At 46.6% G+C, this 24,473-nt stretch overlaps 9 protein-coding genes across 10 annotated transcripts; 6 read left to right on the forward strand and 3 right to left on the reverse strand.

The window, feature by feature from the left end:
- Positions 1-443: 443 nt before the first annotated feature.
- On the forward strand, positions 444-2,555 carry LOC108047194 (lipase 3). Its single transcript, XM_017127291.1, has 3 exons — positions 444-566; positions 934-1,659; positions 2,140-2,555. Exons 1-3 carry the CDS (start codon positions 462-464, stop codon positions 2,536-2,538), a joined length of 1,230 nt encoding a protein of 409 aa, XP_016982780.1. The 5' UTR covers positions 444-461; the 3' UTR covers positions 2,539-2,555.
- Positions 2,556-4,797: 2,242 nt separating this feature from the next.
- Positions 4,798-7,248, forward strand: LOC108047252 (sorting nexin-2). Its single transcript, XM_017127361.1, has 5 exons — positions 4,798-5,076; positions 5,276-5,379; positions 5,454-6,339; positions 6,405-6,557; positions 6,620-7,248. The coding sequence occupies exons 1-5, from the start codon at positions 4,894-4,896 to the stop codon at positions 6,668-6,670; spliced, it is 1,377 nt and encodes a 458-aa protein (XP_016982850.1). The 5' UTR covers positions 4,798-4,893; the 3' UTR covers positions 6,671-7,248.
- A 727-nt stretch (positions 7,249-7,975) lies between these two features.
- LOC108047234 (accessory gland protein Acp29AB-like) lies at positions 7,976-9,263 on the forward strand. Its single transcript, XM_017127342.2, has 2 exons — positions 7,976-8,642; positions 8,703-9,263. Exons 1-2 carry the CDS (start codon positions 7,999-8,001, stop codon positions 8,779-8,781), a joined length of 723 nt encoding a protein of 240 aa, XP_016982831.1. The 5' UTR covers positions 7,976-7,998; the 3' UTR covers positions 8,782-9,263.
- A 129-nt stretch (positions 9,264-9,392) lies between these two features.
- Positions 9,393-10,842, forward strand: LOC108047233 (AN1-type zinc finger protein 2A). The gene is made up of 3 exons (XM_017127341.2): positions 9,393-9,590; positions 9,657-10,219; positions 10,523-10,842. The coding sequence occupies exons 1-3, from the start codon at positions 9,536-9,538 to the stop codon at positions 10,688-10,690; spliced, it is 786 nt and encodes a 261-aa protein (XP_016982830.1). The 5' UTR covers positions 9,393-9,535; the 3' UTR covers positions 10,691-10,842.
- LOC108047232 (conserved oligomeric Golgi complex subunit 3) lies at positions 10,758-14,157 on the reverse strand. The gene is made up of 8 exons (XM_017127339.1): positions 13,955-14,157; positions 13,388-13,897; positions 12,845-13,332; positions 12,650-12,789; positions 12,434-12,594; positions 12,249-12,378; positions 11,446-12,188; positions 10,758-11,386 (listed from the first exon to the last, which is right to left on the reverse strand). Exons 1-8 carry the CDS (start codon positions 14,117-14,119, stop codon positions 11,009-11,011), a joined length of 2,715 nt encoding a protein of 904 aa, XP_016982828.1. The 5' UTR covers positions 14,120-14,157; the 3' UTR covers positions 10,758-11,008.
- A 282-nt stretch (positions 14,158-14,439) lies between these two features.
- LOC108047235 (exocyst complex component 2) lies at positions 14,440-17,525 on the forward strand. The gene is made up of 4 exons (XM_017127343.2): positions 14,440-14,654; positions 14,713-15,327; positions 15,384-17,205; positions 17,286-17,525. Exons 1-4 carry the CDS (start codon positions 14,546-14,548, stop codon positions 17,422-17,424), a joined length of 2,685 nt encoding a protein of 894 aa, XP_016982832.1. The 5' UTR covers positions 14,440-14,545; the 3' UTR covers positions 17,425-17,525.
- Positions 17,474-19,115, reverse strand: LOC108047236. The gene is made up of 3 exons (XM_017127344.1): positions 18,922-19,115; positions 18,590-18,858; positions 17,474-18,532 (listed from the first exon to the last, which is right to left on the reverse strand). The coding sequence occupies exons 1-3, from the start codon at positions 19,001-19,003 to the stop codon at positions 17,546-17,548; spliced, it is 1,338 nt and encodes a 445-aa protein (XP_016982833.1). The 5' UTR covers positions 19,004-19,115; the 3' UTR covers positions 17,474-17,545.
- A 304-nt stretch (positions 19,116-19,419) lies between these two features.
- On the reverse strand, positions 19,420-22,933 carry LOC108047220 (E3 ubiquitin-protein ligase msl-2). Its single transcript, XM_017127320.2, has 3 exons — positions 22,887-22,933; positions 20,579-22,752; positions 19,420-20,525 (listed from the first exon to the last, which is right to left on the reverse strand). The coding sequence occupies exons 2-3, from the start codon at positions 22,494-22,496 to the stop codon at positions 20,143-20,145; spliced, it is 2,301 nt and encodes a 766-aa protein (XP_016982809.1). The 5' UTR covers positions 22,497-22,752; positions 22,887-22,933; the 3' UTR covers positions 19,420-20,142.
- A 47-nt stretch (positions 22,934-22,980) lies between these two features.
- LOC108047222 (NADH dehydrogenase [ubiquinone] 1 beta subcomplex subunit 10) lies at positions 22,981-24,363 on the forward strand. 2 transcript variants are annotated; one of them, XM_017127322.2, is made up of 4 exons: positions 22,981-23,069; positions 23,157-23,257; positions 23,784-24,059; positions 24,141-24,363. In XM_017127322.2, the coding sequence occupies exons 2-4, from the start codon at positions 23,176-23,178 to the stop codon at positions 24,260-24,262; spliced, it is 480 nt and encodes a 159-aa protein (XP_016982811.1). In that variant the 5' UTR covers positions 22,981-23,069; positions 23,157-23,175; the 3' UTR covers positions 24,263-24,363. The 2 variants fall into 2 exon arrangements, with proteins under 2 accessions (XP_016982811.1, XP_016982812.1); XM_017127323.1 differs by having other exon boundaries at positions 22,989-23,069; positions 23,141-23,257.
- Positions 24,364-24,473: the final 110 nt, after the last annotated feature.

A 24,473-nucleotide genomic window follows, 5' to 3' on the forward strand; every position in this document is an offset into this window, starting at 1 on the left:
GCTCAAATTATGCCATTAATATTTATGGCTACTGAAAATATTGCAAAACAAAATTAATGTTAACACTACAAGCATTTTTATTGCATTCAAATCTTTTTTAAGCGGTTGTATACACACATTTCGTTTACAATCTTTTGTGTTTTCTAATAATGCTTGCTCATAACTTGAGTACTCAGTAATTGTGTTAACTTTATAGCCATTGAAACCCATAAAATAATTAAACTTAACCCCCTTGGGCGAGCGTATCAATTCGCGATAATCGCCTTGAACAATCTAAACGGCCAAGGAAAGTATATAAATCTTGGATTTGCGCGGCGCTTATCTGGTATCAAGGAAACTCCAATAAAAAGCCCCACTCGAGTTTCAATCGACAGATTAGATTGAATTTAAAATTGATTAATAGGAATTTGTGCAAATACTTAGTCGTACGTACGATCTCGAAGGCAAAAGTTCAGCTAGAAATGCTGAAAGGAGTGCTGACTATTTTGGCCATTGTGGCTATAACCGGAGCTATTGACGATTTTGATCCTTTCATAGATATACCATTTAAACGGATCAAGACTTCGGTGGGTCTCAATATTTTTGGCCTAAAAAAATAGTGAAAAATGTTATATTAATATGAAATAAAAGCATTCCTTATGTATCATTTAACAAAACTTATAAGTTTTTTCATATATGAAAAGAGGTTACAAAATAAATAAAAACCGAAATTAGCTTCGTAATATGTAATTGTGATAATTTTTAAGTGTGAGTGATATACATATATTTTAATTTAAATTGTATTTTTTTAATTATAGATTGTGTTCGTGGAAATCGAATTACAAATAATAATCTATCCTTTTAACATAGATGTTTTAATCCTTGTACTTAGTTCACACCGGTTTCAGCTTAAAGCCATTTTGAGGGCAGATTTAACCCGGATTCTCGTTGCAGGCGGAGCGCATTGAGGCCCATGGTTACCCGGCCGAATCGCATTTCGCGGAGACCCCGGACGGCTATGTGCTGAACCTGTTCCGCATCCCCCACTCCCCCAAACTGAACAATGCGGGTGGGGAGGGCCGTCCGGCGGTGCTCATCATGCACGGACTGTTCAGTTGCTCCGATTGCTTCCTACTCAATGGGCCGGAATCGGCTCTGCCGTTCAACTACGCAGATGCCGGCTACGACGTCTGGCTGGGCAATGCCCGTGGCAATATCTACTCGAGGAACAACACCCGGCTGGACGTGAAGCATCCGCACTTCTGGAAGTTCAGCTGGCACGAGATTGGCGCCATCGATCTGCCCACCACGATTGACTACATACTGGATCGCACGGGGCAGCAGGCCCTCCACTACGTGGGCCACTCCCAGGGCTGCACATCCTTCTTCGTGATGGGCTCCTTCAGGCCGGAATACAATGCCAAAATCAAGACGGCTCACATGCTCGCCCCGCCCGTGTACATGGGCAATACCACGGAGGGGCTCATTGTGAGCACTGCTCCCTTATTCGGACATCATGGAATCGGGTCCACACTGTTGGAGAACCAGGTCCTGCTGCCCCAGAATGCCTTCATCCAGAGGTTATTGGACACCACGTGCAGCAACCAGCCAATTATGCTCGGCTACTGCAAGACTCTGGCCATGCTCTGGGGAGGTCCTGAAATTGGAAACCTGAATCAGGTGGGTGGCCTATAAAATACATTCTATCCTATAACTATTAATTAAGCCTACTTAAATCAATTCCTTCTGGCCTTATTGTAGGGGTATGATATGATATCCCCAAAGATATGATTTAACACCGTTGAATATATAATTTAATAGTTAATAGCTTTTATTTAGTTTTAAGTCCTGGTCACAGGACTTCAACTGATCTCGCTCTCCGCTCAGAACTCGCACCAACCCCCAACTCTCTGATAGAGTTTGAGAGCGATGAGAGCACAAGAGAGAGAGAGCCCAGCGAGAGCAAGCTCTACAGCAACAACTAAGGAATAAAGTATCTTATACATATTAATAGGTAGTAATCAAAGAACAATATAATCTCTTATATATTGGTCTTTGTAGCAATCCTGCTACATTACCTAACGTAATTTAACCCAACTTTCATTATGTTTGTATTAACAATTATTATACCGATTAATTTATGTTTTATTTCCTTGCCAGACCCTTCTCCCCCAAATCGCTGAGACCCATCCCGCCGGAGTCTCCTCCAACCAGGCCATTCACTACATTCAGTCATTCGCCTCCAACGAGTTCCGTTTATACGATTGGGGAAGCCGCAAGAACTTGGAATATTATGGGGTGGCCGAACCCCCGTCATATGATATTACCAAAATCACGTCTGAACTATATCTGTACTACGGCTTGTCGGATGGATCGGCCAACAAGAAGGATATATCTCGTCTGCCCGAACTTTTACCCAATTTGGCCCTGCTGCATGAAGTGCCCGACCCCACGTGGGGACATTTGGACTTTATTTTTGCCACGGAGGTCAAGAAGGTCATCAACGATATGGTACTGGATTATAGCATAGCTTACGATGCGGAGGAATCCAATAAATAAAGATGGAAAATGGTAAATAAGTGGATAAAAAGTGTACTTTTAATGGGGCTAAGTTGTTATGGATGTGAAAATTAAATGTTTAAAAAACTTATAATAATAATAATAATTTCGAATGAAAAAAAACAAACAAACTTGGCCATTATCTTTGGCCAAGTGAGTGACCTTTCGAGACAGTTTTGGCCAGAATGGCAAGTGAGTCGCGCTAATTACCAGTTAACAAGTGTCTGCCTCGTGCTCTTAACTTGGTATCGGTCACGCCTTCGTGATGTACAACTTTTCTCCTCCCGGCTTGTTGACAAACATTATCGCTGGCTGGATAACGTGGTTAGCTGGCCTCCTCTCCACTTGCATAGCCCTTTTCCTAAATTACACTAATTAGCACTCGGCTTCTACGAGTTGGTTTGTTTGGCGGTTTAGTTGGGGCCAGTTGCAAATATGCTTATAATGCTGATTTATGTGGCTTAGTGGGAGGTGATCACTCTGTGGAATGAATTTATTATGAATTCCCGGTAAAGAAATGAAGTTAATGCATATGTTAATTCCCAAGTATCTTTCATAGCTCAATCAACATAGGTTTTCCTGTGAAACTAGCTATACAATATTAAATTGAAAGTTGGAATTTAGTGTGAATCAGATTTCTTATCGCAGGTGCTATCAGCCAGCACTTGTTAGATTAAGAGCAAGATCTAAATCGCGCCAAATGCTTATCTCAACCTCCTTGGTGCAGTGAACCACCCAGATAATTAATTGACTCTAAGTAATTCCCAGAGTGCTTCGCACTTCGGATGGTTTTACCCCTTTTCCTTTCGGCCATTAACCACTAAAGCCAGGCTGTTGGCAATTAAACCGCAGCTCTTTATTAATCGCGGCCCGCTGATGTGGAAGAGGATAATGCCGGTGACGAGGCTCAAGTGCGTCAGCAGACGAAAGAAATTCACAAAAAAATGGCGGAGTGAAGGAAAATTGCAGATCATCAAAGGCAACAGGGGAATAAAATTAATAAAGTGTAAAAGGATTTTGTCGCGACGGTGAGGGATTCTCCACAGACATCTGGGGGGCTATAAATCTGCCGGTTACCCGCGCCCAAAACCTGACCCCATAACCCTTTATTTTCGTTTTCAATTTGTTGGAAAAGGCAAACAGAAAGTGTTAAAAGTATTTCTCATGCGGAAAATCCACAGTGACTGGCCAAGCGCTGACAAACTTTTCTCACCCAACTCTGCTCCTCGCCTTTCCTGTCTTTCCCTAAGTGGCTGCGACACTTTTGTATGCATAATTTAAACAAAAGTCGCCAAAAAACTGGGGAGAACTGGGTGGCTGAAAAACAACCAGCAGCATCGGCAACAGAAAGTTGCAATTGCAAAAATTGAAAAATTTTCCGCATAAAAATATGCGCCTGGCAGGAAAGGACCCAGGGAAAAACAAGAGGAAAATCAGAAGAGCCCCAGAAATAGCAGGAAATCTTACTCTCAGCCAAAATGTCGACAAAGTGTCGTGCATGTTGTTGGCCAAATGTTTATTGTCGAAAAGTTAAGCAGAATGCAGATTACCAGGAGTAGTGTAAGGGGTCTCAAAAGAACAACTGTCCTATTTTGATATTTATTAGTGAGTTGCGGTTTCTTACTAATGAACTATTTTAATTCGCATATCAAATAATATACATTTAATTATTTTATTTCTTTAACTTCAGTCGAACTTTTAATTCCTGCAAATATAATACTTTTACTTGAACATAAGTCTTCCTAATTTATGCACCTAATTTAATACCCATTTATTTGCCCTGCTTTCTAACTATGGAAAACAAGGCCCCAAAAGAAAGTCTTGTTTGCGCCAAAAAGTTTCTGGTTTTAAAGTAATTAAATCTACATTTGCTTAATCAAAAACAATTCACAAATTATGATATAATTTGGGCAACCTTTTTATACCCTTGCAGAGGGTACTATTGTTTTGGAAAGAAGTCTGTAACGCAGTAAGAAAATATACAATTTTTAATGTTTTCGAGCTACATTTTATATAATTAAATGAAAATTAAATATATAAATAATATACACCAAAAAAACACAGTTTTAATTATTTTAAAATGTGTTTTTTAAAAGATGTATAAAATACAACATAGATTTAATCGTACAGCTTTTCAAATATGTAATATATAACGGTTTTTTTTGTAAATAAAAAGTCACGAATTGCAGTATTTGTATCTTTGCAGTAAATACTGAAAGCTTTCAGCCAGCTTTTCAGCTTATTAATGGATCCCGCACTCTGGTCACACTGCTGAAGCGACCGAAAAGAGAGAAAGAAAGTAATTCCGATAATTGCAATTAATATAATTAAAACAAGGGAAATAATAAGCCAAAAATGGAGGTGGAAAGCCCGGAACACACGCGAGACTTCGCCGAGGTGGACATCAACAATGGGGCGCCATCGGGATCGGAGGACGAGGAGGAGGAGGTGCCTGCGCCGGGAAGCGTTACTCTGGACCGGAACGAAAGTGATCTATTTGTGTCGGCATTGAGTCCCAGCAGCATGGGAGATATACACGTAAGTCGGGGAAGCATAGCCGGATACAGCCCGCACAAAGAGCCCTACTTAAATAGCTACGATTTCGGGGCGTCGCTCGCTTTATCAGCGCTCGCTTTGTTTGGCTTTGTGGCTACGTCACGAGTGCCGCCCACCAGCACAGCTTGTTGCTTTATATATCCATTTCATTGCTGCTTCTTCCTCTCTCAATCCCCTCTAGCCGCTGCAAGAGGTGCTCACCGACGACGGGGACTACTTCATCAGCATTGTCGTCTCGGATCCCCAGAAAATAGGCGATGGCATGGGCTCCTATTTGGCCTACAAGTGAGTCACACATGTCCCTTATCATAGATAGCAATTTAAAGCTACATTTTAAACGTTATCTCCTCCTCCCGCAGGGTGACCACCAAAACGAACATTCCCAAATTCAAGCGCAGCGAGTTCAGCACTCTGCGCCGCTTCAGCGATTTCCTGGGTATCCACGATCTGCTGGTGGGCAAGTACATGCGGCTGGGTCGCATCATTCCGCCGGCGCCCTCGAAGAACATCATCGGGAGCACCAAGGTGAAGATTAGCCCGCAGCAGAGCGAGCCGGGCACACCGATGAACCAAGAGTGGGTTGAGATCCGCCGGGCGGCCCTGGAACGATTTGTCCACCGCACCGCCCAGCATCCGGTGCTGCGCGTCGACCTGGACTTCATGAACTTCCTGGAGAGCGACCAGGAACTGCCGCGTTCCGTGAACACATCCGCCCTCAGCGGGGCCGGTGTGATCCGGCTGTTCAACAAAGTTGGCGAGACGGTGAATAAGATCACCTACAAAATGGACGAGAACGATCCGTGGTTCGACGACAAGATCACCGAGGTGGAGAGCCTGGATGCCAACCTGCAGAAGCTGCACAACGCCATGAAGTCGCTGGTTACATCGCGACGGGAGCTGTCGCTGCTCACAGGTCTAGTGGCTAAGTCGGCGGCAATGCTGAGCACCTGCGAGGAGCACACTGGACTCTCCCGGGCACTGTCCAACTTGGCGGATGTGGAGGAGAAGATCGAGCTGCTACGCTCCGAGCAGGCCAACTCGGACTTCTTCATTCTGGCGGAGTTCATCAAGGACTATTTGGGCCTGTTCGGGGCCATCAAGTGCATTTTCCACGAGCGCGTCAAGGCCTTTCAGAACTGGCAGTACGCCCAAATGCAGTTGTCCAAGCGACGGGAGAACCGCGGGCGCTTTGAGCTGGCCAACAGGGCGGATAAGCTAGACCAGGCTCAACAGGAAGTGGACGAGGTGGGTCTGGAGAAGTTATGGTTACTTCTGTTAATAATACTTTTTATTTCTTGATCGATTTTCAGTGGCAGGGCAAGGTGCAGCGCTGCCAGCAGCAGTTCGACGACATTTCGGCGGAAATTAAACGTGAAATGGAGCGCTTCGAATTGACCAGAGTTAAAGACTTTAAAGTAAACATTATCAAGTATATAGAAGACCAAATGGCGCATCAGCAACAGGTCAATATTTATATTCTCACACATTCGCACACATAGGGTTAACGACATTGTCTCTTTTTCAGATCGTCAGCTATTGGGAGGCCTTTGCTCCGTTTGCCCGCGAAATCGTTTAACTTTTATTCCGATTCCCGAAGCATTTCCAGAAACTTTTTGAATAATCAACAGCTATGCGCTCTATGAACTTATTAAGCGGGACCAAATTCGTTCTTGATCCATCGATTTGGAGCTACAATTTCGCCTTCAGCACTTATCTTGCAATTCGCCGCCGAAGCTCGTATTTTTATGAAACTGCTTTCGATTCCTCTCAAGCATTGAAAAGTTAAACTTTATCGTTGCATTCACAAAGCCTATTATCTCTTTATTCGTATACAATAATTATTATCAAGGCTTTTAAACATTCACAGAAAGCTGAAAGTTTGTTGCAGACTCCCAGTTTTGCGTACTCTCATTCTAAGTATGCATTTGGTATTATCTAAAACACGGCAATGTGAATCTAGTAGTTAAATGAAAGTGAAGAAGACATTGGCCATTTCCAAATTGAAGTTTATACCATTAAGATTGGGAAATGGTTTTCCCTGTTTATTGTTGGTATATTTATGTATTTATATATATATTCCTATTAAAACCTTTTGTATCATGACAAAGAGAGCATTTCAACAAATAAATTTGTAAATATGTATAGATGTAAAAAGTTGTTGTCGTTTTGTATATATTTTTGTTTAGAATGGCAAAGTGCAAACTTTGCCATTATTTTACTTGCTAATTATATCCGTATAATGTTCTTTGATCTTTCAGGTACATAATTTGCATGCCCGTTGAAAAAAGTATCATTTTAAAAATGATTCATGTTGGAAAAACCAAAGAATAATCAGAAGGATGTATCTTTGACACCAAGCAAAAATTATTAATCTCTACGTTCCGTTTATAAAGGCAAAACTAACTTCCGTCAAGCCGAAGTGAATATACCTTTGCTGCTGTTACAAAACAAAAGTGTTTATTTCGGAATACATTAATATATGTAATTTTTCAAAACGTAGTTTTCGGATCGTTCCTATGGGAGCTATATGATAAGTCATCCGATCCAGCACGTTGCGACTTACATATATTCAACATGCAATATAAAGAAGACTTTAAGGAAAGTTTCATCCAGATGGGATCGGACAGATGGAGATGCCTTGATCGACTTTCCTGGTGATGCAGACCTAGAATACATGTACATATAATAAATATCTCCCCCGCTGCGTTGCAAAATTTTTACTGAAAGTATAATACTTTCTGCAAGGGTATAAAACTAAATTAAGTCAGTGATAAGCCACACATGTCGGTGTAGCTTATCACTTTGGTAATTTTTGAGAAACGCCAGAGCCAAAGTCATCAAACAAAATCCTATCAGTTGCCTCTATCATATTCGCGCAGAATGTTCAAGTTCGGAAATCTTATTATGTTCGCCTTACTAGCCTTGGACCATCGCGGATATGCTGTGCCTCGGGAGGTCCACCAATCCGTGTGTCTACTCTCGGATGCCCCAAACCAATGCGGGGCTTTTACCCTCTCCAGACTGGGGCCCCTGTTCGCCGACATGGATGAGTTGAAGATTAGACTAAGTGAATCCAAAATACAAGCAGTACAAGAGAGGGTGGAAAACAATATAAGAGAAGTCGTGGAAACTGAAATGCAAGCAGTAAGAAACAGAATTCAAGCTCTGGAAGAAACCTTGCTATCGGTTTCAAAGAAGTTTGAAGGCCAATTACAATCGAGTTTGGACAGGATGCAAGACCAACTGAAAGCAGTACAGAATAAACTGGAGCGAGACTCAGTTACTGGGCTAAAAGACATTCCTCCGAATTTCGAGCTGATCGGATCCAGGTATTTTTATATCGAAGACAAAGTTTGGCAAAATTTTACAACTGCTGCCAGTACCTGTCGCCAAATGGGTGGGTATCTGGCCTCCATTAAGGACGAAGAAGAGCTAAACCTTATCCGCATGAAACTCGAGAACGAAGAACCCTACTGGCTGGGCACCAACGATCACAAAGAAAAGGGCAGTTTTGTGTCGTTGGCCTCCGGAAAACCAGCCTTTTTAAAGTGGGCCAGGGAAGACCCCTCATACGATTTCCCAACTAACTGCATTGAATTATTTTACAGTATCGATCTGGAAAACATGATGATGTACGATTGTGATTTGGAAAGCTACTTTATATGCCAAGCTGATAAAGAAATATAATAGAACAAATTAAATGTTTGTGTACAAATTACAAAAATTAAAACATTTTCAATAATAAAATAAAAAAATTTAGGTTTAAATTTCCTTTTAATATAAACATTAGACTATGGCGACACATTAATTATGAATCTAATTACAATATGATCACAATCAAAGTAAAGTAAAGTAAATAAGAATTCAATATTTTACTCTCTGAAAGAGTATACAAAAAATAAATACATAAGTAAGTGATAAGCCACACAAGTCGGTGTCAAAAGTTATCAATTTTTAACTCTACAGTAATTACTGTAATTTGCTCTACTGTAATTTAAGGAGAAAACACTTAAAAACGAAATAAAAAAACAACTGTATATCAGTAGTAATAACTTTAATAAATACAAAAAGACGCAAAATAAATTATGAATTACTCGCTAATACGCAGTGACATAATAAGAAAAACTATTTCTAATAACTTCTCAAAAAATATTTCATTTTGAAAAATTGTTGGTGAGTCTAGATTAAAACACTTAAACACTTTTGTATGGATGTTTTGTATTTTGAAAAAAAGCACGACACGCGCCAACCACACATATTTTTCATTTTTTGTATTATTCTCACACGGGCACACTGTTTTATACAATCCAGAAGAAGAAGTGTTTAGTCATTTTCAATCCATTTGTTTCTCGAAGTTTTCCAAATAAAAGCCATATAAGAGGCCTTCAAAACGGTTTTAGTGAATAGTTTCAAGAAAGTTAGCAATTAAACAAGTACAGACATGGAGTTTCCACATTTGGGTCAGCACTGCAGCGAGGCAACTTGCAACAGATTGGGTGAGTCGCAAAAAGAGGGCAACCAGGAAGCAGAAATTAATTGAATTAATTTCGATCTATAAACAGATTTTCTGCCCGTAAAGTGCGACTCGTGCGACAAGGTCTTCTGCGCCTCGCATTATAACTACGAGAGGCACAACTGTCCGGGTGCCCACAGGAAGAACGTCCAGGTGCCCATCTGCCCACTGTGCCGCGAACCCGTGCCCACGCCTCCCGGAGTCGAACCCGATGTCACCGTGGGCCAGCACATCGACCAGCAGTGCAAGTCGGAGAGCAAGAAGATCTACACCAATCGCTGCCACGCCAAGGGGTGCAAGCGCAAGGAGCTCATCCCGGTGACCTGCTCCCAGTGCCACTTGAACTTTTGCCTCCGTCATCGCCACACCAGCGACCACGACTGCCAGCCATCGAGTGCGAAACCAGCGGCAGGACCTGGTTCATCATCATCGTCAGGCAGTGGAGGATGGCAGTCCATATTCAAGACCTCCTCGGACTCGAGATCCATGGCTGCTCAGGCCGCCGAGCGACGCAGGCAAAGTAAGCCAGCCACGAGCAATAGCATCAGCAACTCAAATTCCAGACCAAGAGCTGTGCAGGCCACACAAGTTCAAAACATACAGGGCAATATGGTGAGTTGGCACGCTAAGAGCGTTTTATAAATAGCACAACACTTTGGGTAAAGCAAATAGAGCCCATTCGTTATTGATTTACAAGGGCCCAAATATCTGAGAACAAAACCGAATAAGTAATCCTTTTTAAAAAACATAACTGAAAATATAAGGCTGGTTAATTACTCAGCAATTCCATTTATCAATTATTGATTCGTTTAATAACTGAATTACAAAAATATTAAACAGAAACTTGTCCAAATCTCTAGATCCTTCTAGAATGTTATAAACCCTCTCTCATTATATGAATTTATAACTTTTTAGAGCGAAGATGAGGCACTCGCGCGAGCCCTGGCCTTATCAATCATGGAGCAGGATGACGCGGCGGAAAGCAACCGCCAAGCACCAGGCCCAAGCAACGCCCAGCAGGTGGCTGTGGGCGGGGCTGGCAACCAGCAGGGAAATGCCAAGGACAAGTGCCTGCTGTCCTAGTTCGAGGAAGACTCCCAACTCTCAACATATCCATTACTTGACCAACAGCAAGAAATCTGCCCAACTATTAGCTATTAATATTTTGTTGTTAATTTACTTCGACTTCGTCACATTCTACGTGGTTTAGCAAAAATAAATCAATGTTAATTCTACATTTTTGGAAAGAATAGATGGAGTCGTTTAACACGGATCTTTAAAAGGGAAATAAGAAAAACAACCCTATTGCAAACCGATCTTACTCAGCTCTAAACAGATAAATATGGTACAAGGCTTAGCTACATAAATAGATACACGTAGTTATACACGATAGATTGCAAATTATTCAGAATTGGCCTGCGTGGGAGGTGCCGTAACTTGTGCCTCCGCGATCTTTTCCAGTGATGGTCCTTCCGCAGGAACCACTTCATTCTGCGCAGCAGCTTGCTCAGCCTTGGGCTCCTCCACCAGTTCGGATTTATTGGAGAGTGTGCTCAGTTTTCTGCCCACAGTAGGACCTTCCACCGAGGACGAGGTGCTGATTTTCCGGGCTGCTGCTGCAAAACTGGCCACTCCCTCGGCGGCCAAAATACTGGCACTGGAAAGCAGTATGGACACTTGCTCCGCCGACGGACAACTCGTGATGATCATATCATCTGTGGAGTAGCCATTGGTGGTCAATAGTTGTTCCAGCTTCACGAACGATTGAATGATGTTGTTCTGGAGGAGGGTACATAATAAAGTACATTATTTTTAAGGTGAGTATTGTTAAAGCTTACACGAATCGGTCGGAAGATAATGAACTCCGTATCACGATTGCTCAGATAGAGCTGCATGGAACGTTGAAGCACCGCCAACTTTGCTTTAATCAGGCGCTGTGTCTCCTGGATGATACTGCTTATCTGCTGCGGACTTGCCCAGGGGCTTTGCCTCAAAGCGTAGCTGGCTTTCCCAGACTCCGTAGATTGTGGCGCTGATGGAGTGACTTGCGCCAACAGGCTCTGCGCCTTTTCCAGAAATGTGACAAGGGGCCCCACCAGCATGTGCACCGCATCCTTAATGTACTTCTCACACACCGACTTTAGTTGTCGGTCCACTTCCTTTCGGGAGTCCAGCAAATGTTCCTTAATCTGCGGCGTGCCCTCCAGCAGGAATTCCAGCAGAGCATTGTTGCTGCCCATGGAAAAGAGCTGCTTGCGCTTATGCAAAAGACCAAAGGCAGCAGTCTTCACCTTGCTGAAGTCCAGTGATGTTTCCTTCACTGTGAAATCCACTCGGAACGGGGCAATCTGTTCCCGCAGAATAAGCAGATGCTTGATTTCAAACAGCTCCCCGTCAATGGGCGTCTTGGTGGCTGAAATCTTGCCAGCCGCATGCGAGACACTCTGTATGCAGAGCTTGAGCGCCTCCTGAGAGAGTCCTTGGAAAATGGGTCTATCCACGCAGCGGTAAAGCCGAGAGAGGCACACCAATGTCCGGCGCACCGTGGGATACCACATGCCATGCAGATCAGCAGGGGAATCTAAAGAGATGTCGTTTTAACTTCAGGTTGTCTTTAATAAGCTTTGTTATATGAACTCACTCATCTGTTTCACCCTGTAGGCAGTGTCCACGCTTTCAGTTTCCACAGCACTCGAAACACTAGATATCATTGAGGCGCGAGAATCCGAACGACGCAATGTAGGAGGTTCTTGAAGCGACAAGGCAATGCTCTGAAATACATAACTCAATGAAATTGATCAATTTAAATTAGCTTACTCCACAAACCTCCATCATTTCCAACTTTTCCGGGTAAGCCAGGTCTCCCGATGAGGGATTAAAATTTTGAATATCCGACTGGAGGTATAAATGCGCTCGGAATACCAATCGCTCTTGCACATCCTGCAGCAGCTGGTGAGCGATGGTTGCAAAGGCCTCCAGGGCAGCAGCTAGTCCAAAATATACGATTAAACTGGGTAATGATCAAAGACAACATTAACTTACGGTTCTGCTGAACGTGCTCCTCCAGCATTTCGATGCGCAAAATAGAGCAGATCTCTGCCAGTGTTTCCAAGTGATTAATGTGTATGATAAAGGGCCGCATGGTGTCGTAAAGAATGGTGCACAAGCCCTCCAGATAAACCCTGAAAAAAAGATATTATCAATCTTGGGTCCAATTCAATGTCTGTATATAGCTACGTCAAATGTGGAGCTCCAGTGCTAAAGAACTGGTAGAACAAACGCTGTTCATCCTGACAAACATGGACCAAGAAGGCGCAGGCACTCCGGGTCAGCGAGCAGTGATCTCCTTTGTGGGCCAATTTGACGTTTTGTATGGACAGATTAACCGCCGGCGACATGACGCTAGCCCGCTGTGCCAAATAGTGCTGCTGCAGATCCGCCATCAACAGGCCGTAATCCTGGCTGTGCTCCGAACGGGCCTCTATCAACTGAGCCACCCGCTTCACCTTCGCCGCGGCTGTCTGATATTTCCCGTAGTACAGGGCAAAGGCGGCATCTGGCGCTTTGAGGGCAGTGGATGCATCCGGCACATTGTTCTTGGGATGCAGCGTGGCCTCAGTGGCCTGGTTGATGACGCTGGTCACGTAGTTGCGCACCAGACCCGAAGCTTTGGCCAAGCACTGCCTGTACTTGACATTGTAGGCGGTGGCGTCCTTGAATTTGGGCTGCCAAGGGGAGTATTTAGAATATGGATGACCAAAAATAAAGACCACAACTCACATTCTCCTCGATGTAGTTGAGGCATTCGTCGATCTTGTTGAGGCACTCCCGAAACGCTTCGCTGGCCACCGACAGCGTGGGGCTCTGCAGTCGCTGGTTAAGCAGCTCCACCTGGCTAAAATAGTGCAGTCGGCGCTGGATCTCGTTACTCAGATCCTGGAGCTTCTCCTGCTCCTCGATCAATTGCTCACTGGCCGCATTCAAAGCGCTCGTCTTTTGCGACACAAAGTCGTACTCGTCGCAGAGGGCACCCAGGCGCTCCATGGCCCCCGCGATCTGGGCCAGCATGTGAGAGCACTCCGCCTTGCGCTGCTCCAGCTGCTGCAGGTATTTGTGGTAGTCGGCATCGCCACGTTGCTCTATCTCGGCGCTGACGTCCGCAAACCAGAGCAGGAAATCGTTCGTGTTCTGCAATCCCTCGGCGGGCAGTTCAATGTCGTCCCCGAATTGCGGAGGACTTGCTGCCACCTCGGATGGACCTGCCTGGGTCGGCGTAGTTGGAACCGGTGCCTGTAAACAAACGGCTGACTTTTAGATCCTTTTCAATCCAGGAGTACCCAAACTTACCGATGGTCCGCTGTCGTGCCACAGATTGGTCAGGACGTCCAGATGCTCCTCCTGCTGGACACTCAGCGCCGCCAGCGGGTCCGTCTTGGATTCCCATTGCATGAGACGGTTCCGAATCTTCCGGAGATTTTCATTCTCGCTCTGAGCGGAGGCGACGTCATCCATTTTTCTGCGGCGGATTTGGAAACAATCAATCAGCTGTTCAGCGGTGGCAGCACTACGCTTTGCAGTGATGACAGCACTAGCTAGAAAGGTGAATATGGCTACATAAGTATGGTTCAGGAAAATAATTTATAGCGTTTGTCCTTATATGACAAGCTGAAGCTTACCATAAAAATGATTATTTATTTAATTTTAAATTTAATTAAGCTTACTTTCTGGTTTTTAATTTTCTGTTAAACTTTTTAGAAAATGGTCGAAAATGTCGTTATGATTTGGTCCCGGTAAAAAATGGTCTAATTTGTCAGTAAAATAGCTAAGCTGGCAGCACTGTCTATAAACTTGCGCTAACCAACACTGCGACATCAAACATAAGTTCTCTTCTGTTTTTATTGAATTTTTACAAGATCTTTTCGGATAATACGGATTACGATGGCCCCGCAGCCGGTGGTAACGGGGCTCTCTCCAAAGGAGGGTCCTCCTGGCACCCGCGTCATCATCCGCGGCGAGTTCCTGGGCACTCGATCGCAAGATCTGATTGGTAGGCGTAGTCCACCGCGTTATCTTCTATTTTCTGATGACTTTCCCCAAAATTTAAGGCCTCAACATTTGTGGGTCCGATTGCCTGCTGTCAGCGGAGTGGAAGTCACCGAATAAGATCATCGCACGAACTGGTCCGGCGAAGGGAAAAGGAGACATCATAGTGACCACTTTGAGCGGCGGAGTGGGCACTTCGACGGTGCAGTTCCGTGCCTACCATGAAACCATTGGTCCGCTGAAGGAGTCCGCCGTGTGGATTGAGGAGTCGCCCTCGCAGAACTTCGCCTGGGGTCGTCGTACTCTGGCCCAATCCGGACTGACGCAGGAGGATCCGCTTGGCCTATCCATCGAGGGCAACGAGCAGAAGATCCCCGAGGATTTGCGCGACCTGTTTCCCGAGGCCTGCGGCGATCTGTCCCAGGAGCACTTTTCACCGGCCTGGTTCCTGCTGGAGAATCACCTGGCTACCTCCTTCGAGGATCTTAAGGCGGGATTGTCGTATTTGAAGCGGAAGGTGGAAAGCCAGAAGGAGGGCCAGTTGTCCTTCCTTAAGTCCAATGCGGGCTCTGTGATAGACCAGTTGGACACGCTGATGAACATTCGGGACAAGCTGCAAGAGGATGCAAAGCTGCACGGCAACGAGACCTTGAATATCCTAGAGACTTCGATTGAGAGTGAGTGGGACTTTTGTTTAAACGAATGCTATTGCAACATCTTCTCCTGCTTGCAGACTCCATCAGCGAGTCGCAGAAGATTTTTACAGATGTGTTGGTGCGAAAGGAGAAGGCGGACTCCACCCGGTCCGTCCTCTTCGCGCTGTCGCGGCACAAGTTCCTCTTCTGTCTGCCCAATGCAGTGGACCGACGTGCCAAGGCTGGCGAATACGACATTGTGGTCAACGACTACTCGCGCGCCAAGAATCTCTTCGGGAAGACGGAGATCCCCATCTTCCGCAAGGTGCTCGAGGAAGTGGACCACAGGATTCTGTCCATCAGGAAGCAGCTTCACGATAAGGTGGTGAAGATGCCGCAGAGCGTGGAGCAGCAAAAGAAGTTGATCAAGGCCCTCACCAGTTTGGAGCTGCAGCAGAGCGGAACTCCCATTGGCGATAAGCTGCGTAACATTGATCCCGCCTGGGATGCCATTGAGGCCAGGGCAAAGTACTTGGAGGGCACCTTCCGCCAGACCTTCGATCAGCACGCAAACAAAGATTCGGGGGCGCAGGAGAAGGTCAAAAGCAGGGATCCCACCCAGGCGCCAAGTCGGGTGAACTTCTGCGAGGAACTGTGCGACATTGCCGCCTCCCAGCTGCCAGATTTGTGGCGTCTGGGCCAGCTGTACTTCACCGGCGAACTGCGCGGCCCGCACGATCCAAAACCGGGTGACTTTAAGCGAATGATACTGAATGCTATCGAAAAGTTTTGTGTGTACCTGAGGTTGGCTATCCTTATTGCCGCGGATCAGCGTTCCCTGCGCCAGTCCAGCGGCCTGGCTTGGCCCATTGGCTCCGCTTCGGCCACACATCAGTTTTTGCCCTGGATTCCGCAGTGTCTGCGCTACACGAGGATCGCATATGCCACGCTTATAAGCTTGGACCTTCCCTCAGAAGCATTGGACATCATACAGAAACTCATCGACGAGGTGCGCCTCTTCTGTTTCTCGATTATCTTCAAGCGGGCCACGGATCGCTGCAAGAAGTTGGGCAGCCAGGAGACTTGGGAGCTGGGAGTGGAAGAGTATCCGGGTGCCACTCTGCTACCCGCCGCTCTGGAGGCACTGCTCACCGAAACGCTGGACGAAGTGCAGTCTGTGTGCATGCAACGGGAGACCCGGGAGGGCAATCTCCTCGAGCCCCAGTCGGACGGACAGAGGGAGGTGACACAGAGGCTGCAGGAGTTCCTTTCCACCTTCAGCGGGGTGATTGAGGAGCTGGCCTTTCACTCCCACGACGAGGAGACGCCCACCCACAATGTGTCACAGCTGCTGGGATTTCCCAACGCCCAGCAGCCGGACTCGGTCGTTGGAAGCGGCGGTGGAGCGGCCGTAACCTGGGAGCAGCGCATGCTCTGTTGTCTGGCAAACTATGCATACTGCAACAAGAGCTTCTTCCCGCGACTTGGTGATATCTTCGTGCGCTACGGTTACCCACTGCCCACCCTGGCAATCGAAACGGCCCGGTACACGGTGAACCAACTGTTCACAAACCTGCTGGAGGAGTACGTGGAGCACAAGGGCGATCCGCTGGTGGGGACCATCGAGCCATCTATGTACCTGGGTCGCTTCCAGTGGGATCACGAGATGGAGATCGGCCAGCTGCGGCCCTACGCCCACGAGTGCTGCGATAATCTGGTTGGCGTTTACTCCGAGATCTACAGCGTCTCTCCGGCACTGCTGCGACCGATCCTGGAGTCGATTGTGCAGACTATATCAGAGGAACTGGCCCGCCTGATGAGCTGTGTGCAGCGGTTTAGCTTCACAGGAGCGATTCAGGCGCATGTCGATATCCGGCTGCTGAGGGACTCCCTAGAGGGTTATGTCAATGAGACGGCCAAGTAAGCGATCTGTCTGAAGAACTTCTTGATAGAAATTTGTAGTCAATAACTAATGCTTTCTTATTCTTGATCCTACATAGGAACTACTTCATGGAGGCGTTAGAGGCCATTAATCCTCCCCTCAGTGGCGAGCAAAAGCGAAAAGCGGACGAGATTCTGGAGCGGGTGAAGCGAAATATGCGACTGCAGCTGCTCTGCTTCAGTGTCAAGGACCCCTAGGCACATTCCACTGCAAGGCGCAGCCAACGTAGATAGGTCATACTATAACTAGCTTGTGATTCCCCATGATCTGGGGATAAACCTTTATTCGATTGCAAAAACTCTCTTATTTTCTATCGCCTCACAAACCCAACATCTTTGGGTCGAAGTTAAAGTTGTTTTGGGCCATGTTCTTGATGACCTGCTCCACATCGATGGCGTTAAACTTCTCCTGGACGCGCTGCTTAATGGGGTTTTCGATGGCGTCCATGATCTGGTAGCGCAACAAGTTTGGAATCACGTTCACCGCAAATTCCATGACGTAGTCCAATGTGCCGGCCCCGTCGCATCGCACCTGGATGTTGCCCATGTCGAACTGCAGATCGGTGATCTGAGCCCGCTTGCGCGTGTCCAGTGACTGGCTCACGCCCACGGTGGCGCGTATATGCTGTACTGTGAACTGGACGTGGCCCACGCGTGTCATCATGCCCAGGCCCACCTCCCACTGGCCGGCTCCGGTCACCTGCTGGGTGCCAATTTGGAGAACCACCGACACCGTATTGTTGGCCATTCCAGCGGTTATGTTGCCCACCCGGTAGAAGCTCGAGATTCCGTTGATCCAGGTGTGGGCTAGTTGGATACTGAACACGCCCATGGTACGATTCACATCGGGCAAATGGTACGGGTCGTAGCCCTTCTGGCGCACCATCTTGCGCGCCATGGCTATGGCGCTGTCCAGCGGGGTTATGGAGTTGGGCAGCCGGCGCTCACCCAGGGTGTTCTTGATCATGGTGTCGATCTCGGTGCGCAGCTTCTTGTCCGCCTCCTGCAGCATAAATGGCTTCATCGTGTCGAAGACCAGACTGGGCGCCCCGTTAACTATGCCCTGGAAGACGTTGCCCACCATGCCGAGGTTCTGGAAGTCCATTGTCATGTCCGAGAAGGTGATGTCGATCTTAATGCGGTCCGTGACCAGGCGGCCATCTCTTTCGACCGCCAAAAATGCCGTTGCATCGGCATACACGTTCTTCAGGACCACGGTGAAGGGTCCGTTGCTCTTCGAAAAGAATGAGCTGAGCGTATACTGGCCCTTGACCAGCATCTGATCCAGTTGGAGGCCACCATTTAACTAGAAAACAGAGCGTACCAATTATCAATCGAACTACACTGCAATGCTAAAACTCACCTTCATCTCCTTTAGGTCTAGGTTAATTTTGTCAACGCGGAACTTAGACAATCCATAGCCCTGTACTTTCTTCATATCCAGATTGAGCATTCCCAAGTTCTTCTTTATATCGGGCACCTCCAATGGATCGGGCACGGGAACGCCGGGCAGGCCCTGCGGATCCTCCTGCTTAAAGTGCTCCAGCATGACCTCCACCTGGGCGGCAATGCTTGCCTGACTCTGCTTAATCTTAAGTGCGTCATCCGATTCGCTAGCTTCCTGCTCCACGACTGCTCAAAGGTCGAAAGTGAGTGGCTACGATTGTGTAGAAATAAATCTAGGATTGGGCTCACCTTCACCAGGCTCCTGGGAGTGGACAATGTGGCAGCTACTTGCCAGCAGTCCCACGAGCACAACCACTATCAACGGCTTCATCTTACGGGGATTAGGTTGAACTTCTGCTTATCAGTTGGGAAAACAAGGGAAACGCGCCAGCCTCCGTTCGCGACTCGGGACAAACACGCACTGCCGACTGGCGCGTTAATCAAAAGATAATGATGAGCCAGCAGGCGGCGAATCGACGATCAGTAGCGCTTATCTAAGGGCGACTCTTCTTGCGGAGCCGCTGATTAAACTCGGAATTGAGAATGAGTGACTTAAGTGAGCGGAAACAGCCACACATTTTCTTTTAGAGAGATAGTGTTCCTGAAACCCCAAACTGCATTTTGACTTTGAGTTTATTTTTGGTTTCGATGATAGGAATTTTGTTTTAAATTCTGTTTAAAACTAGAGTAGCCTTCTTTTCCCCAAATAGTTAAAATCGCAACATATTTCATAATAGCAATACCATATTTATTTGCTTTCGTTAAATATTTTTGTTATATTTTCGCATATATATTATGGCTATATATGGCTTAGTTTGTATTATTGTTTCTAAACATAAGTTCACGTGCTCAAAAAAATTCATGCTCAAAAAAATGTCTTAACCTATTAAAAAAATTGTCTTAGTTTAGAAAAAAAATGTTTTTTCAGCTCACAGCAACCGCATTTTGAGCAAAGCATTTAAGTTATTTTATAATTCGCTGTTCGTTAAACGAAAATTTCCTTTAGTTGTGACTATTGCCTTGCCCTTAAATAGATCTTTTCCTGCGGCAGCTGCAGAATTGCATTACATATTTATATGTAGCATACATCGCTTAATACTATACGACTATTGGTTGCTTAAAAAATTGAGTTTTGGAAACGTTTGCTGGATGATTACAAAAAGTCTAGGAAATCCTCAGGATGTAGAATGCTCCTAAAAGATATTTGGGAGTTGATTTGAGTGGTTGTTGCTTGATTAGAGGAACAAAATATGTTACGAATAATAAGAGATAAGAGGATCAGTGAGGATAATGCCCAGTGCTTTGACTAGTTATGGAGGCATTTAAGTGTTGAATAGAAACGTTCATAACATGAATCAAAGATATCCTTTAAAGGATAATTTCTGGGCATCACAAAATACATGTAAACAAAAAAAAATAAAAAAAAAGCACTATAAGGATAAAACAACATCTATGGGTGAGTCGCCTTGCTTACAAGTCATCCGAGCCGGACATGATCTCCTCAAACAGTGAGTGGGCATTGTCAGTGGCCGACAATCTGTCGCCGGCGGCAGAATTGCTCCTGGATCCGCCACTGACAAGCTCGTCCACCGTGTCGAGGGCCGAGAAGTTGGCCATTCCTCTACGTGTTCTTGTCCTGTATTTTTTGGCCGGCGGCTCGATGACATCCCTTTCCGGAACCGGGGGAGGTTGAGGCGATAGAGATGGGACTGGTGGCTCCGGCACCGCAGGCGGTGGCATCACGTACGCGTACTGGGGAACGGAATTGTTGGGATCGTTGTTCTGCAGCTGGACGCGCATGAAACCAACTGTGGCTGGGTCAACGGGCTTGTTGCCCTGGAAGATGTTAAAACCTGCAATAAGAGGTAGTTTAGAGAAGAACCGACCCTCCAAAAAAGTCGCTTACCCTGGTACTCGCCGTTCTCATTTTGGACCAGCACCAAGGGATGCTGTGACTGCTGCAGATTGCTCAAGGGCACTAAGCTGATGCCGTCGCCCGAAGATTCTGGTGCCGCCGATTCCCGTTGCTTCTCCTCTTGCTTAGCTGCGGCTATTTCTTCTGATTGCTCCATCGGCTCTGGCTCTTTTTGCAGCTCTTCGCAGTCTTCATCATTATCACTCTCAACAAAGTCTTCTTTATGGGGATTTTTGCAACACACACAATAGCAGCCAGCGCAACTATTGCCTGAGGTGTAGCATTGACAACGAGAGTTGCGGCAGGTGGTCAGGGTATTCGCCGAGCCGGAGACACCGCAGCGGCACTTCGGCTTCGTTGGCTTGTTCTTTTCCTCCTTTTCCTTTCCGCGAAACTTGCGGAAGGCACCCTTTCCAGACTGCATTTTGGCTTTGACCTCAGCCGGAGCAGGCTCAATTTTGGCAGCTTGCGAGGCTTTCAGACTACGGGTTCTCTTTCGTTTAAGAGGGGCTTCATCGGCACTGGCCTCATCCTGCAGCTCCACACTGTTGGGTAGCAACTCCTCCTCTGCCGCCTCTTCAGCTGCTGCTTCCAGCTCCGCCAAGTCCTTATCAAGCCGTTCCTCCTCCTGTTCTTCTGCTTGCATCTGGGACAGTTTCCTTTTGTGAGTAACTACCTCTTCCTCTGGCTCATCCATATGCGCAAGTAAAGGTGACTGTGAAGTTTGTATAGCCAACTGAGTGTTATCCTCTTCGTGCTCCACAATTTCCGCCAAAGCCTCTGATTCCACGCTCTCTTTGTGATCTTCAAAAGTTTCCAGAGACTCCTGTGAATCCTCGGCAGGCAGCTCATCCAACTGAGCGCAGATTTCATTGTGTTCTTCAACGGAGGACAGCACAGCCAACTGAGTAGAGACCATTTCTTGCTCCTCAATGGTGGTGGAGACCACAGCCAACTGGGTGGAGGTTTCAACGGTCTCCTCAACGGCGGCCAGCACAGCCAACTGAGTGGAGTCCGCCATTTGGACCACCTGGCCGATTTGCAGCTCTTGGGGATCGAACGGTGTGGACGCTGCCGTGGGCATTACATAGGAAACGGCAAAGTTAGTGCTGTTGCTGGGGAAACTGGACACAGAAACGGCCCCGGACAGGTCCACCTGGTCCGTCCACGGGTGTTCCATGAAACCGGACTCAGTGGCGATGACCATCTGTCCGCCATGTGACAGCAGGCCCATGCGTGATCCCGTGGGCAGCAGGGGAATCGGCGAGAAGTGACCCTGCTCGGCTGTGGCCGCCGCCTCCGCCTCGATGTCGCTGATGTTTAGGTGCTGATCGTAGGGCAGCTCCGGAGTGGTGGCTGCCGTTGTCGGCGGCGTCTCGGCGGGCAGTGATGTGGGCAGATCCTTGAGGAACGGCAGGTCCGGCTGGGGCAGGAAGGTGTCGCCCGTGTCCGAGATGTTGGAGCCCTCGCGTATGAACTCCTGGGTGGTCATGGGCGGCAGCTTGATGCGCGGCACCAGCTCCCGGCCCACCTGGGGCCTCAGACCGGCCAGCTGGCCGAACAGCGAGGACTGCAGGAGGTGGACGCACAGCGTCTTGTAGCAGAGCAACTGGATGCCCATCAGGCGATTCTCCTCGTAGGTCTTGAAGTCGGAGCACTCCTCGCACTGGGAGCAGTTGGGGAAGAGGCGCTTCTTGCCGCGCAGGCACAGCCGGCACACGTTGTGCTGGCAGCGCTTGCCCTTCGGCGAGTAGGGATCCACCAGGAGCTGGCAGCAGACCACGCAGGAGAGAAGCTGGCGAAGCTCCCCGACCCCGGAGTTCAGCTCGTCCACCCGTCGCTTGGAGAGATTCGAGGCAGAGCGCAGCGAGAGACGCGTCATCTTCAGGTAGACCGTCTGGGCCAGCATCGTGGCTATATTTCTATGGCCGGGACTGTACGAACGCCGGTGTTTGTTTACCACCCCGAAAGTGAGACTCCGCTGGGCAAGCTCACGCCGCCTCCTCGGCTACCTGGTTGCTCCTCAGTTACCTGTAATCCCTGCGCTCGCTGGAACTCAGATACACATACTCAATGCGCGTTAATCCTTGCTTTTTCATTAAATGGACAATTTATAGGATTGCTGTGGCCGTTTTTCACTTTGTTGATGCTGTATATCCTTAACACTATGTTTCACGTGCAAAAAAAAAAAAAAAAAAGGGGTTTATTTTGGAGTGGGGTCAAGTCATTGTTAATGGTTATACTGTACAGTATACACTTCAAAATAATAACTTAATTTAAGAACTAAAAAAAAAATTACCCGAGCAAAGTGCTGAGCGAAGCAAGTGTGACTGCAGCCTGACAATGTAAATATGCCTCATGTCGTTTCCAGCAGTATGACCGTTTTCACGGGTCAGTAAAACAGCTGACTTTAACTACACATCAGATTTTACGTTTTTCTACACTGCGGTCCTACTTCCGAATTTTGCTCTAAGTTTTTTAAGTAATTATGGTTTTTTAAAGTATTTTCGATCAAACGAAGCCTGAAACTGTTGGATTTATAAACTAATATAGCTTCCGCCTATTCTAGGGGAGACGAAAGCCAGAAAATGCCGGAGCCGCGCAGTCCAATGGCCAGTTTCGCCGATTCGGTGCTCAGTGTCATCGATGGACCCATAACTTGGTTCCGTGGTACGTAATGCAAAAGGATTGGCATTCGACATGGTCCTGGAAGGGTCCACATTCATTTGGAATGGGTTTCCAATGTTCAGCAACGGAAAAAAGTGGAAAAACTCCAGGCAATTACATAATGACATAACCTCAATACTCAGGCCATTTGTTTTTGTTTACACCACTCTGTTGAAATGGTATAAGATTTTTTGTTTTTTTAATTTATCAGAATAAGTACTTTGTTTTGAAGGAAATTCGGTAAAACTATAGATTAAACACTATACTTGCCCAAATCGTTAGAAAGAGAAATATATCCTTATTAGTAATATAGAAATACCGGGTGAATTACTTGATCATTTCCCAAATAAATTCTGTCTAAAAGAGAATATATATTTAAAATGATCTTTGAAAATCATTTAAAATAATTAAAAATCGTAATGTTTTAAACAGTTATCAAAATATTTTTGTAATACACTTTAAGAATTTTGTATAATATTTTTGAGAAAGTCCTAAATACACAAAAAACTAACTTAAATTTACTCCACAGAGAGCATTGTGGAGCCCAACCAGGAGAAGCAGAACTGGTACCACCAGCGCTTCCGTCGCGTCCCGACCATCGATCAGTGCTACACGGACGATGCCGTCTGCCGTTTCGAGGCCGATCAGCAGTTCCGCCGGGATCGCATGGTGGACAACGAGATCGTGAACATTCTGCGCCAGCGCTTCGAGGATTGCACCCTCTACGAGGCACCCGACCACATCGTCAAGTGCAAGCCGCTGCTGGACCAATACGAGAAGGCCACCGAGAACTGGTTCATTAAGTGTGAGTGTCCAAAAAGATCTGTGCGCCGCGTAGTCTTAGCCACTAAGTGGCCACCTACTGATCAATTTCCTCCCACTTCAGATGGCGACTTGGGTGGCTATGCCAATGCCAAGACCGCATACATGAAGCAGAAGCACCGTCTGATTTGGGAGCGTCGCCATGGACCCGTGGGCAGTGGCATGAAGGAGGAGGCCGCCCATTAAACTCCGCCCTTTTGTGCCCCCCGAGCCGATCTGAGCTGATGTTTTCTAGTTTCATTATCCGTTATAACTAAATATACGCACCCTGAAATGGTAAACCCCTACATTGATCTTGATTATAATTCTTTTTTATTCTGTGCAAAGTGTAAAATTAATTGCTAAGAATGACGCACTTAGGAAAAGGCGATAATCTCTTTAATTTGGCTGCGTTACC

The sequence above is a fragment of the Drosophila rhopaloa genome, unplaced genomic scaffold, assembly GCF_018152115.1.
Source record: "Drosophila rhopaloa isolate 14029-0021.01 unplaced genomic scaffold, ASM1815211v1 contig_2, whole genome shotgun sequence".
In the NCBI taxonomy this organism is placed as follows: domain Eukaryota; kingdom Metazoa; phylum Arthropoda; class Insecta; order Diptera; family Drosophilidae; genus Drosophila; species Drosophila rhopaloa.